General features: G+C 41.0%; 1 protein-coding gene across 1 annotated transcript; it reads right to left on the bottom strand.

Annotated features, from left to right (window-relative positions):
* Positions 1 to 4005: 4005 nt before the first annotated feature.
* On the bottom strand, positions 4006 to 8272 carry sox4b (SRY-box transcription factor 4b). The gene has a single exon (XM_061289026.1). It carries the CDS (start codon positions 7775 to 7777, stop codon positions 6548 to 6550), a length of 1230 nt encoding a protein of 409 aa, XP_061145010.1. The 5' UTR covers positions 7778 to 8272; the 3' UTR covers positions 4006 to 6547.
* Between the last annotated feature and the right edge of the window lie 6776 nt (positions 8273 to 15048).

The following is a 15048-nucleotide window of genomic DNA, read 5'->3' as shown; positions in this document are numbered from 1 at the left end:
TATAGTCATGTCCCCCTGTTTGGCCTTCCTGTTCCCTACACTGATTCATCCCTTTATTACACGACTGTACAGTGTATACCGTATTTCAGTTGATAACATATATTAAAATGTCATTTCCATTGTTTTATTTTCAAATGTATTATTTATATTCATTATTTATTTTCAGCATGAAGTTGATTAAGCCTGCAATATTGATTTATAATAACCTTTTGGGTTTGCCAAACCATGTCATCAAATGCAATTAAAATCAATATTATTTATATAATGCAACAGTGCAGACGTTATCAAAAGTCACTTTAGATATGGAGCAAGTCTCTCATATAGTATGAACACTTTTACACAAGAAGGGAAGCTCACATGAGCGGGTATAGTGCATGTGTTGCTGAGCCGACAAAAAGAGGCTGCTATTGAATGTGCTTGCCGGTTCTACAACCTCGTAACCTGCTCGTAGTGACTAGAAAAGGTGAGACAATCTCATGAAATGCTAAAAGTCAAAGCTAAGGGATGGCATTTAGAGAAATTAACCCAATCGAATGTGTTTTTAAATGTGGTATGAAATTTTGCTCTGGGATTCAGGATGACCCCCCGTTGGCTTATTTATGATGCTTCTGTCAAACTGATTATTTGAAACTGATTCTGCCCCCCCACCCCACCCCCCACAAAAAAACAAAACAAAAAAACAGGTAAGGCGCATATAGAGTTTTGATGTAGGACTGTAATTTGCAGCAAATTTTAAATAGCGTTATTATGCAGCTTGGCACATAAAATTGACACATTATGGAAAATTGTGTGTACAAAACAAAATGGCATTTCTGTTCATTGTGTTTTTCATCATCTATTACCTGCTACTATGATTGCATTTTAACATGGAATAAATCCATATCCAAGAGCAACATGTCAAACGAAATAGCTACATTGATTTTTGTCCTCTCGCTCTGTTTTTCTTAAGGGGATATTGAGGATCAAATGTGAGGATCCACAACACTTTTAACATCAACACACTTTTAACATCAAATAATGGAGTTACAGCAACAAATCTACCCCTACAAAGGTAATAATGCTCAATTTAGACTGACACTGTCTAGGAGGCATTTGTGTGCATTGTGTGTCTAGTTTGCAATGTTGTGTAACCTCTTGGTAGGCCGGCTGACATTATTTAGCCACACAAGGGACAAAATATTGTGTTTTGTTGTGCAGTGCGGCTCTTTACCACTGTCTACTGTAGGTACCATGATCTCACTTCAGTTCTGTATCACACCTTTTTGACACACTGGCCTTCTGCTTTACACTTTTGGACATCAGTTGACAAACCTGCCAATTTGCATCATCATCAACAAGTGGGCTGGAGTGTGGAGCAAGAGTTTCCAAGTAAAAACAAGTATTTAATAATCGTTTTAAAATCGGATTGGTCAAAAATTAGATGACAACCGTGACCATTTACAGTCTGGAGCCCTGCAGGTATTTCAAAACTTGGGGCTTCAACAGTGATTCAGTCTGGAGCAAAACCTGGAATAAAAGGAGAGAAATACTGATACCACCACTGCCTCAGCCCCCTGGGAAGAGAACTGAGCAGATAGGTCACCATTGCAATACAGTCATGGTTCTCTTTACCCACCCACTAGCACAGCTCTTATCCCCCCTGCTGTGGTTTTACTGGACCACTGACTCCAGCAGCGAGACTGTTCCGCTCCACTCTGTTGTGCCCCGACTCATGCCTGCCTCTCTCCCACTGAGGAGTCAGCTGAGCAATGCATGAGCCATGCATGAGCCTGCACACTGAACAGGCTTCATACAGCTCGGAGGAGCTTAAGACTTACACAGAGGGGCCAGTGCTCTTTGGAAATATACAAGATTATATGGCAAACTGCTGATATTATGTGCATGCATGGTACGTGATGATGTTTATCATCGGGGGGTTGAGGAATAAAGTATTATACCACAGCTAACACAAAATGAATGCTGGAAGGAAAGGGGAGATATTTATAGTCACTGTGGAGTCAGTAATTACACCCAACCATGCACTGTTGGAATAAAACTGATATATCAGACAATTGCTGTGACTCTGCAAGGGCTAATACAGTTTCTTGGAAAAACAGAAAAAAATATATAAAACAGCTGCAGATTCATCAAGTTCTGCAGTGAACATAGAGTACTAGGAGCAGTATCACGTACAGAGTTGAAAACAGTGCATTGACTCAGCCTTTTTGAAATTGCTGATTTAATACATTCGTGCGCTGCTGTGTAATAGTAAGACACTCTCTTTAGCAAAGCAATAACACACTTCAACTTATTCAAGACATCATTGTCAAAAAAGATGGAAAAATTATGAAATGAGAGCACCACAAGGTGACCACAGGACATAATGGCTCTGTACTCTATAGACAAAATGTTCACCATTGCATACAGCTCAACTTAGTTGTATAATGCACAAATATAATACGTTAAAACTTTTGGTGCATGTTTATTTCAACCACTATGCCTGATTGAAGACCATGAGCAACCATCAAAAAGTAATCTGCACCCCATAAATCATGACAGAAGAGGCCGACATATAGTGTCTGCTCTCGCTGTGGGGATATCCTTGTACTGTCATTCATTTCATGCAATACAATTTTAGCCAACACACACACGCACACACATGGACCCCCACACGATATTCACAGACCTAGACAGGCAGACATGCTTGTCAGCGCGCTGGAGGGCCGTTGGTTGACTGCGACTAAACCATCCCTTCCCCCACAATAAAGATCTGTCTGGGAAAGGGGGAAGGGAAATCATGACTGTCTGAACAGACACCCAGCATACAGCATAATGTATAATAATGGATTCAAACAACAAGGTTCCAACGTGATTTAAAATTGGCCCTCATAACTGAGTAATGTATTTATCTAATGTAATTTGTAATTTAGAATTAAACCCCTTATTAACACTTGCTTAATCTGGTTTCATAATCATGCAAATTTACAGCATACAATTAGATTACAATGCATTTAAAAATGCAATTTAAATGGCTGTTTTTTCTATATATGTACTGTAAACTGTGCTTTTCCTTTTTTTTCTGTGTCTTAAAAGCATGAACTTTTCTGTGCTTATACACAATGGATTGCAGAAAGTACATGCCAGTCTTATCAGCAGATGTCACCTTGTGCATCACATTCTGTTTGGGCTCCAGCTCTCGACAGCAATTGTAGACTCTATGAATTCATTTAAATGCATTATGATGTGAATCACACTCACAACACCCAGCATCATAAATCTCATACTTGCCTTGATTTTTTTAAAGCCGGTTCATGTATGTCGTTGCCAATGTGAATTTAACTGTATTCAAATCTTACTGCAAAGGATACCCATTTTTGTCCTATCCATGTTTATGTTAGCAGAATTATTACTCATACTTATTCACATATTCAATAACTGCCATTGAAGTTCCCCTGAAATTCACACTTCAATTTAGAAAATGATGAATTATTTTAGAGGACTTTATTGTAACATCTACTTCTACATCAACTCTTTACATTTCTGAGCGAATCCATCCATGTCTGTATTTTTAATGCATGTCACATCTTATGTCTCTGTAAATGTACACAATATAAAATATTGTACCGTACGAATCACAGTTAAATTCGTGGGATTCAAAATCACATATGTAAATACAATGAAGTCGAGTAGCTGTGTGCAAAATCACACATGCAATATCTGTAATGCATGTAAATTTATTTGTTCAGATTTTGTCAGAGTGGTGTGACCATCAATACAGTTTTATGAAATCCACTCTTCAAAGTATACCTATTGGAAAAATAGTGCATATGGGAATTTGATTGAAGACTGTTAACTAGTGTTTTAGTTGGTGGTTATCGTTAATTGAGTGTAGTTGCACTTTAAAAAAATGCAGTGTGGCTGTGAAATATTGTCATGTTTTGAAATTTAGTTCGAATATCACAATACAAAGACCAAACATAAAAAAAAAAAAAAAAACTTGAAGAATCAAGAAAGACAGTGACAGAATTTCAGTTCCAGCTGATATTTATTTCCTTCCTTGAAAAAGTTCTGTACACAAGTTTATATCAACAATCTGACAGGCAGTGAATGAACACAATTTAGCTGGCATGAGTTCCCCTCCCTTTCTCTGAGTCTCAAAAAAAGGTGGTTCCTTTGTTTATGGCATGATTAGAGAGACAATACATGATAATTCTACACAGCATATTGCACAGGATGGATGAAAAATAAAGTTAATATACTTAAAAACGCTTTCATTTATAATATATATATAAAAAGTCCTGAACTGACCACCTTAAAAGTAAGGATGTGTAAAAGATAGTCGTTCTAGACAGTGCCTGTCCTTGATAGCAACAACATACATAAACACACAATCTTTTTGCTTTATGATACAGTCAAATATACAAAGATTGAGTTCAATTTTTCCTCATTTTTTCCTTTTTTTTTTTCTGAAAAACACAACAGCTAGGTAACCTGAATCCGAAATACAAATGCTATTCACCATGCCATAAACATACTAAACAATTATCTAATAGTTAGCCAACAAGTAGAAAAGATTATATATTCAAATACAATGAGAAACGCAGAACAAGTAGATGTTGCGGAACTCAAGTCAGAAATTTGAATATGCTTGATCTAGATCTTCTTTGTTGTTTGCTGTCTAAAAAGATAGCCAATTTAATCTAGTGGCTGGTGGATGAGTTTGACATCAGTTTATGAAAACATCAAGAAATAAGACAATTTTAAAGCTACAATCTCCTCATGTGTTGTAGGCAATATATCAGAGAGAAAGATAAATAAAAAGGAGAGGCTTCTGCTTCAGAGACTGACTGTTAAAGCCACATGCTCCACGGGAATAGCTTCTGGCAATAATCAGTTCATGATGTGTCCTAAAGAAGCCTGTAGACTGGCACTGTAAACTGTAGAAGGGAGTCTGCAACAAAGACTGCTGCTGCATTCAAGGGCTATTGAAAAAGCAAAATTGCATGTGTATGCCTTCATGGTGAAACATTCTCCATGGAAGATAACAATATTAGATTGGTTACAAAAATCAAGTCTTGCTAGTGTTATTATGACAAAATTTGCCAAATTCACTATCGATTACTGATCAATAACTGATAAGGGTATCCGCTTTGTGAAAGCGGTCAAACGTAGCTGAACAAAGCTTTACATTGACCACCGCAGAATACTATGGTTGTTTTGCTGGTTTACTTTGGAACGAATTTTGAGCAGGCAATAAAAAAAAAAGAGCTTTCCAATAGACCTTGAACACAGCATGGAAACCAGCCACCTGAGGTTTCCAAATCAGGAAACTCAAATGTAGCTGAATTACTAGGCGGATCAGATCAATTGTTGACTCCTCCTCCATATAGATTTGTACAAAAATACACTGAGAAAATAATCAAACTGTTTCCTATATTTTACGTGTCCAAACATGTGTACATTTAAATATAAAAAATGAATCAAAGTTGTGTGTTTTTAAAACTCTAGCCCTTCGCCTGAGAAGAAAACGTGACAGAACAATAACAATAACAGGAATGAACACAAAATAAAAAGACAAAACTGCTTGGCCCAGTATATAAATACAATATCCCATATAAAATGGCATCTGAATACATGTACAAAACAAAGCTCTGTGTATGAAAACAAAAACTGGTGAGGAGTTTCAATAAGGTATTACTTGAAATGATCATTTTGGTCCTGAATAGTAGAGAAGATGTGTATAAAGTTCAGCACTGATTTGTAGATGCGTTTGAATCCTGAAGTTTGAAATATTAAAAGAGCTGGTGATTATTACAGTGTCATTTTATCAAACAAATAAAAAAGACGAGTTGAGGTGAGGCTAGCTATACATTTAAATAATCCTAATACTGTACTATTTGTAACTGCTTACATTAGATGTCAACATAGGAACAAAGTAAGCTATCATGCTTCAACGTGTTTTTTTCTTTTTTTTTTTTGCTTTTGAAAAGATATCAAACTTGGGGGGGAAAAAAACAACCCACCTTGGTTTCATACAAAATCCCTCTGTGACCACAAGTTAGAAAAATGTCGCACGGCAGTCCAGAGTTATGTACCTTATAGTGGTGAAATTCACTTGGCAAATCGGTAAAAAGTTGTGAAATGTCCCTTTAAAAAATAATCAGCAACAACATTGATTAAGTGAACGGCGGACCGCATAACGTGCAAATCAATCACAGTAAAGTTGTTGGGGGTCATCCAGTTCACCGCCGAGGGTCTTCTCAAACAGGAAACCGAACCGGTGTTACGTTTCTCCCCTTCTCGCTTGTTTTGCGCCGCTCCACGCACGCCTGTTCCACAGTCCTCCACGGTCCGCACATTCAAAGCGAAGCCGCCCACAAAAGGGCCCTTTTCGGCTTTAAAGGTTGAGCTTTCCAAGCACTTGCAGACGAAAAGCAACGCCATGGCGCTCGTTTTGAATGGGTAGTAACTGGTCTGGTAGTTCGGAGACAAAAGCAGGAGCTGCCCTCACTCTTGTGTCCGGGGCCCAGGGCTTCGTTTGTGGTCGTCGGTTGTGCCCACCTTGTTTTCAGTATGTGAACACCAGGTTGGAAATGGTGGACTCCAGCCAGTCCCCGGAGATCATTTCGCTAACTTCGGGGGTGCAGTAGTCGGGGAATTCGAAGTGGGAGCCTCCGGAGCCGGACTCAAAGTTCACATCCAAGTCCCTGTCCAGCACCGAGGAGCCAAAGCTCCCCAGCGACATGCTGTCAAAGTTGGGGCTCGGGTTCAAGTCGAGCAAGTCGTCCTCGAACTCTTCGTCCTCCGAGGAGGAAGAAGACGACGAGGAGGAGGCGGAGCAGTGGGACCCGGAGGGTGTGGGCGAGGAAGCCCGCCGACTGCTGTACGTTTGGCCGCCGCGACGTTGCGACGAGCCGCCCGGGCTTCCGCTACTGCCGGCCGGGGACTCGCTTCCCTCGTCCCTACCGCTAGACACGTCCTCGTACAGGCTGAGCGGATCACTGGAGTCCGCCGAGTTGCTCAGCGTAGGACTGGCCGGAACGGTGACTGAGGACGCGGGACTGACGCTCAAGCCGCCCCCGTAGACGTGGTAGACCCGCTTGGCCCTCTTGCCCTCCGGTACTTGCTTGGCTGTGGATGACACGGACTTGGACTTGGAGAGGGTGATGTGGTGATGGTGGTTGTGGTCCGGTGGCTGCTCAGAGGCAAACTGTGAGGCTTTGGTGCTACTGCTGTTCCCGAAGAATGATTTGTGGGCTTTGCTGCTGGGTGATTTGAGTCCATTCTTCCTCGAAGATGAGGACGACTTAATGCTGGTGCTGTTGGAGCTACTGTTGACTCTTTCCCCCTTTTCCCCGACACTTCCCGGCTTGGAAGCGCTCGATTTGACCTTCTTCCTGGGCCGGTACTTGTAGTCGGGGTAGTCCGCCATGTGCTTGAGCCTCAGCCGCTCCGCCTGCTGGATGAAGGGGATCTTGTCGCTGTCTCTGAGGAGCTTCCACCTCTTCCCCAGCCGTTTAGAGATCTCGGCGTTGTGCATGTCAGGAGACTGCTCCATAATCTTCCGCCTCTCGATCTGTGACCATACCATGAATGCGTTCATGGGTCTCTTAATGTGGCCGCTCGGAGTTTTACACCACGCCGGGTTGTCCCCGGCTGTCGAGGAGGCTGTGGAGCCGGGGGAGAGGGGCGAGTCAGCGGGGTCCAGATCCATGCTCGCCCCGGAGCTCGAATCCCCGCTGAAGAAGGAGGAAAGCGCCTCCGCAGTGCTCTCTGTGTGGCTCATCTTCTGCACCATGCTGTCTCTCTTCTCCGTGCACTTACTTTAAATGAAAAGTCAGCTCTTTTCTCCCAGTGTATGAGTTACGTTAAAAAAAAAAAGTCACTCCTCTGATGTGTCGTATAAACTCAGTCCAGTTTGGCCAGATATGAAACACAAAGTTTAACTTCCAGAGCTTTTGCCGTGACTGATCTCTTTCCCTTCCTTCTGTGTGGTGAAAAATCAATAGAGCCGAGTGGTGCCCAGCAAGCACAACAGTCTATGCGGCTGACTCTGGCCCGCTACTGCAAAAGACTCCCAAGCACAGTTACAAGTGGGTTTTTTTCTCGGCATCAGCCTGTGTCCCCTCTCCTAGAGACAAAAAACAGACATGCTGGGGAGGGAAAGGAAAAAAGGAACTTAAAATGAATAACACGGTCCGCCCTCCATCTGTTTACTTGCAGAAGAGTTTTAAGCAGCCCTCCAGACTCGTCTCCCTTTGCATGCATTTATCCCTTCCCGAGATACAACGGTGATAAAAAATAAGCCAATGGGAGGCTGTCGCTAGCCTGCCTCCGCGCCAAACCGACGCCCATCTCGGCGCTGATTGGTCCAAAATGGAATCTAATAATAATCAGCGCGTGCAATGAGCAGCCTCATGTCTGACCTCATTCCAGAATACAAGAAACTTCATTTTTTTTAAAGAGACACTGGCTTATGTTATCGGCCCCCTCCCCTTTTTTTCTACTCTACCACCAAGTTCATGTGTATATCATTAACATATAGCTATAAGGGAGCAAAGTAGATTTTGCCATATGGAAAGTTTGAGAACAGTTTGTACTAGTGGGGAAATGTGAATTAAATAAATATGTACCTTATATTAATGTTTTTTTCTTTTTCTTCCCCCATTCTAACGGGAGAGCATACAACAACAGAGAGACTCTGCAGGCAATACACATCCCCTGGGCAATTTAGGGGAAGCATTTAACATACCCACAAAAAAAAAATACATATATTCATACTAATGCCCAAAGAAGGATTTCAGTTGGAGACACAAAATTACCCTGCCCTAACCTGTCTTACATGATGACATATTGTACTTATTTTCAGTTCAGACACATGTGCGTGTGAACACGTTCAACAGGATCATGTTGAGCAACTGAGTGGTTGAGCCTCTTACAGAATAATGTGTGACGCCTCAGATGGTTGGACTGATTTGAGAACTCTCTCTCTCTCTCTCTCTCTCTCTCTCTCTCTCTCTCTCTCTCTCTCTCTCTCTCTCTCTCTCTCTCTCTCTCTCTCTCTCTCTCTCTCTCTCTCTCTCTCTCTCTCTCTCTCTCTCTCTCTCTCTCTCTCTCTCTCTCTCCCCCCCCCCCCCACTATTTTGGACGGTCCTTTGTAAGAACACAACGGCCCAACCCCTCTGCAGGCGCACAGTAGTCAGGGAGAAGAGTTGTTCTAGATGGTTGTGCAATGAAAGTACATCCATTCAGTTAGTCTGCACACTGAGGCAGTACTACGACTGCTACTACTACAAGACCCCCCCCCCCCCCCCCACACACACACACACGTTTGAACAAGGGGGGAAATGAGAGCATGAGACCATGAGTACTTGTGCACCAGAAGAGTAAGACTAAAGGTGCACAATTTGCAGTTGGCTGTTTAATTGGTACAAATACACGTTATATTTACATCTGAATTGCTGTTGCTGCATTGTGGTGCCATATTTAATTAAGAGGAGACAATTTTATTTTAAAAGCTTTTTGCTACTACTGCACTGTATATTTCTCCCTGGAGAGATGGTGCAAAACATGAGAAAGCACGTGGGCAGCCAATGATAGCCACTAGATGGCGTCGCAGAGCCAGACAGGGCTCGGCTGTGTTGCAGTCTGAGAATTTGGGCAACAGAGATCAGACCCAGCATCAAGATCATTTATTTTGGGTATGGTGGGGGTTACATAATGCCTCTCACCATGACACTGGCAGTGTACCTGGGCACATTTGTGGATTTTAATTTGGATTGAATTGTTGAACATTCTTTTCTTTTGAGACGTTCTCATTTTGGGACCATTTGCATATGATTAACTGAGTGTGTATTTTAAAAATCACTGTAATAACCTCTGTGTTGGAAACCATCAAAGTTATCTAAAAAGAGTGAGGAGAGAGATTAAATGAGGCGAACACACGTTTCTAAATGAAAGTCAAAGGTGACTTAGACCACCAGTGAGAAATTAGTATGGAAGTCTAGTCACCAATGTTACCGGATGCATTTCAGTGGTTACAATTATACTCAATATGGCCTCATATCTCCAGTGCATCCAAGTAAAGCAATGGGTAATTGGGCTCCAATTTGTGTGTTCATGGAGCACAACAGCAATGGAAATAAGAATGTTAACTCATAAACTCACTCTGCTCTTAAATGCCATTTTAATAAGATACTGTGGGAAAATGTAATATATATGCTCTATAGAAGTACCTTAATGGAGTGGCAGCCTATGGCAAACGTGTACTTAATGATATAGATATATATATATATATCACATACTATTATTGATCATTACAAACGGCTATGTCTGCCCGACTCTCTCTGTCATCTATCGTTTGATCAATCGACCGACTGACCTAACTACCTATCTTTCTGCACTAATACTTGATCCATCATTTTTCTCAAATGCACTGTATTCTGTTCTATTCTGTATTGTATCATATTTGAATATATTCTCCACCTGGAAAGCTATACAGGGGGGGGGGGTATTTTACATTCTTCTCACCTCATTGAGCACGTCTTTTTCTTGGGTAACAGTGCCCTGTCTTTTTCTTTCTTCCACTGTGTGCACATTAGTATGCCATGCATGCAGACATGCAAAAGCACGCACACACACAAATATACAGGAGCTGAAAGGATAAGTAGCGCTTTCAAACTTTCGCCTTGCTTTCTCAGTCACTCTTCTTTACTGCCATTGTTCGAGCGTGGTGCAGCTGCCACGTGAGTTGGAGTGGGTCGCGTGCCAACCCTAATCTCAACAGGTGTCCCTTTGGAAAACTCCTACCACCCCCTCACAACACCTCCCTACGTCTTTGTCATGCCTCACACACGCCCTCCCAGACGCTAAATTTGAACCCTCCTTCACTTTGGTTGTCGTCACGCTTGTTTTTCAGCAAGTTCAGCAAATAGAGTTTGATTGAAACATTACAGCTAAAACTGTGAGATATTGCAAAACTACAACTCATCTTAAAAGCGGACGACGGTGATAAGGTCGGGATTATCCTAAAATGCTTTGTTCACTGCCCTCTTGAGTCCTTTTTCCAGCATAATTTAACATGTTTCTCAGCTACAGCCAACCACAAAGGCAGTTTTTTAAAATTCAATCCATATGGTCTGCCATTGCATCCCGCATTGATGGAGTACACAGCGAAAGAGTGCCTACAATTTTGTCACTCTGATGTGCTTCAGGCATCATACATCAGGTATTATGCTGAAGAATATTTCCTTTTGATTCTGCCTTCTAAAAGTTTGACTTTTTTCAACTTTCTTCAACAGGTGCACACACTACTGTATACGGACAAACGTCTTGAGACACACGTAATAAATTCATTTGCCTAATCTTACCAAGACATTTTGAACAATTATATGCTTCCAACCGGAGATGCGATCAAGTCACATGTGCAAGCCTAAAGCAAGTCTGAAGTCTTCATTTTCAAGTCTAAAGCAAACTCCAAGACACTTTACATGTGACCTCATTGTGCATTGAAATTCTAGAAAACAAAAAATATACATTTTAGAATGTGCCAATTGACTATGTCTTTAAAGGACCTTAAAGGGTGTCAGCAAGGTTGTGGTAAGCATTAAAAACTGTTCATCTAGTGATTTAGATTCTTCTGCCTAATAATCTTCTGCTCTCTGGGTATCCCATAAAACCACAAAATGTTAAGTTGGGAACAGTTTATTTGAATAAAAAGTACACCTGTGGCAGACATGCACATTAATCAGGAAAACATCATTGTCTCTCAGAATGTTGTCGGCAAGGCAACAGCTCCAGTAGCCCAACATTTACTACGACTCGTCTGCTCCATGCAGCTACGGGATGGTCTTTTATTTATGATATTTTAATTGTCATGAAAATCATCCTCACAATAAAGATCTTTACAACCCTCAAACAGACGGATGACCGGTTACAGTATATATGAAATGTGTTTATTTAGTCGTATTTCTAAAGCTTTGTTTGAACAGGTGTTTTCGGCCACAGATACAGACAATGATACAGACATAAATACACATGCAAGAACACATACTCTCGGCAGTCAAAGTCTTATCTTATCCAGAAAGAGCAGCTGCAAAGTATGACCCAAGCTGACCTGTTAATGATTGGAGTGTGTGTGTGTGGGTGTGTGTGTGTATGTGTGTGTGATCTCTCCCCTTTGCCAAATGACATGAGCTTATTATCAGTGGGCGCACTTTGATTTGTGAAGTTTAGCAAGTTAGATTTGAACATCTGCTGCTTTTCAAGGTGGTTTCTATGTGAACTACAACTTCATGTACAAAAAAACAGTTTACAAGAAGTGATGATTAATAATAATAACCATTTGAATAATAACAACAATATTACCCTTTATTTAAAATTATCATCAGCAGAGAATGAGCCAAGGAAATACAGGTTTCCTTAACTCACCTTGGGGTGACGTGAACAGCGTGGAATAAAGCGACATTTAGCACTGTATCATTTGAGCATCGTCATCCCCATGGATGTGCACACAATAGTCATATGCAAAGCACTTTGCCTTCAGCGATTGTAAATCTATTTAGTGCTTTTTTTTAGAGCCTGTGTGCTATTTGATAATTGAAGAGCCCTAAACATGTTATTATTATTAAATATCAGTATTTTTTTTATTTGTAGGATTTAGCGGGGTGTGAAGGTTTTATACTTGTGACAAAATAAATACTAGCCTAGCTGTCATTGTGGACATTAACAACACTGGGAGAGCTACTGTGATATGTTGTTGCAGTTACAGGAAGTGGCAGCTGACTACAGAGACAACTTCAATCTGCCATACATGGTTGAACGCTGTCTTGAGAAATGAATGTGTGCATAAACGGTTGAGCTTTTATGTGTGTTCAGGTGAGCAGCATGGCAAATTTGCATGAGCGTGTGTGTGTGTGTGTGTGTGTGTGTGCAAGCAACTAAGTCTGTGTCCATTCAGAGGTGACTTGACAGTTGACTCGGAATCATAAGACCTGGTGTCACCATGTCACCTGCAACCTGTACTGTGTGTGTGTTTGAAGTCACGTGTCTGTGTGTGTCTGTGTGTGTCAGTGTCAGTCAAAACCCCCTTGGGATTTCTCAGTACTCACCCAAAAGAAGAATGCATGGATGACACCGTGAAGGGTCCCTGAAGTGGCGCTCAGGTGATGAGGCAGCCATGCTTGTGTGTGTGCGTGCGGAAGTGTGCATGCATGTGTGCGTTTGTGTCTTCACATCCCAAGAGACTCACTACCTTCTTTTGGGAATAGATGTCTCACATGATGATTTTGGCAAAGCAAAAGTTGAGCTATGATCTGCAAAGGCAGTTGATGCTGCAGTCACTTTATATCGGGGTTATATAGAGAGTGAGGTCGCTAGGGTTATGAATTAAAAAGAGACTCATAAATACATTGCTTCAAAAATATGTTGTAATCGTGTGGAACTGGGAGACGTTAGTACATAACATTTTGTTATTGGGGTTAGGGTTGGGGTTCCTCAAAGAAAAAAAAAATAGTCCAGTTCATGTAAGTGAAGACCCTGAAAACCAAAAATAAATACTGTATGTCTTGTAAATGTGACAAAACATTACCGTATTTTCCGGACTATAAGTCACAGTTTTTTTCATAGTTTGGCCGGGGGTGCGACTTATGTGTGAAATTATTAACACTATTTCATTTGTGATTTTCACACGAAAACCGCAAGAGGGTGCTCTAGGCCTGTGGATTAATTGCAACGGCAATAAGCGACGTAGAAGAAGAAGCGCCACATCTTCCGGAGTTAGCAGAGTTTTTTTAAAAGTGATGTAGTGGAAGAAGATTTCATTAGATTTAGTGATTTGAGGTGACACGGATGGTTTGGTAAACGTGTTAGCATTTATGCAATAGTTATTTGAATAACTCTTAATATGTTACGTCAGGCATGTTCTTAGTTTGTTGTTTATGTGTCATGTAACATACTGTTGTTGCCTCTATTCTATTTTTATTTTAAATTGCCTTTCAAGATGACATGTCTGTTCCTGGTGTTTGAATTTATCAAATTCCCCCCAAAATGCGACTTATACTCCAGCTCAATTTATATGTCTTTTTCTTTTTTAATATGCATTTTATGGCTGGTGCGACTTGCACTCCGGAGCGATTTATAGCACAGAAAATAAGGTAAATGGTTTTTTTGCTTTGTTTTTTGTCAATTTTGCATTTTCACTTTTTTGAAAATGCCTTTATATATCGTATGGTGTCAAAGTCAAAAGTCAAAGTCTGCTTTATTGTCAACGTCTTCACATGCCGAGACACACAAAGAGATCGAAATTACGTTTTCCCTATCCCACGGTGACAAGACATATTACACGATAGACATACAAGTAAACGACGCAATATAAAAAACAAGAAGGCACAAACAATAAATAATTCCTGCAACAAGTCTAAGCGAGGTATAATTTTTTCATCATCAGATCATTAGAAATACACTTGATGTACGTATCTCGCTAAGTGACAAAGTACTTTCTCACCAATTACCGACTACCATATCCTCTTCACACCCGGCAGACCGAAATGTGTGTGTGTGCGTGTGTGTGCGGTGTGTGAAAACATTAACTCAGAGAAGGAGGTTTTAAAGGGGTTGTCACTTGCGTTTACCTTCCCTCAAGCTTCATTAGGTGATTGACATGGTTTGATAATATCACACTGCCATGGATAGTTCCTTATACCAGTGTGGATGTCATCAATATTGCTATGGATCAGATACAGCATATTACATGACTGAAAGGTTTAAGAATGTGTCCATCAATCAGTTCTCCTCGTCAACTGAGAACTACTGTATAACAAAAGACGTGCAGTGGCTGATGAACGTTGGAACAAAGCATTGACATCCCGGACTTGAGCATCCAATCTGAAATCACTCCAGACCACATCACATCTAAATAGTCCAGAATCTTTCTCAACAGCACTCTTAAAAAACACTTTTACAACTGAGCTGAGAAGGGAGCATAGGTGCTTGTCATTGGAAGTATGAAGGCTTACATTGGCAGAGGAGGGAAGAGGATAGTTACGAGGGTAAAATAACAGGTTTGTCTCC

The sequence above is a fragment of the Syngnathus typhle genome, linkage group LG10, assembly GCF_033458585.1.
Source record: "Syngnathus typhle isolate RoL2023-S1 ecotype Sweden linkage group LG10, RoL_Styp_1.0, whole genome shotgun sequence".
In the NCBI taxonomy this organism is placed as follows: Eukaryota; Metazoa; Chordata; class Actinopteri; order Syngnathiformes; family Syngnathidae; genus Syngnathus; species Syngnathus typhle.
This window is presented reverse-complemented; position numbering and strand designations above follow the sequence as displayed.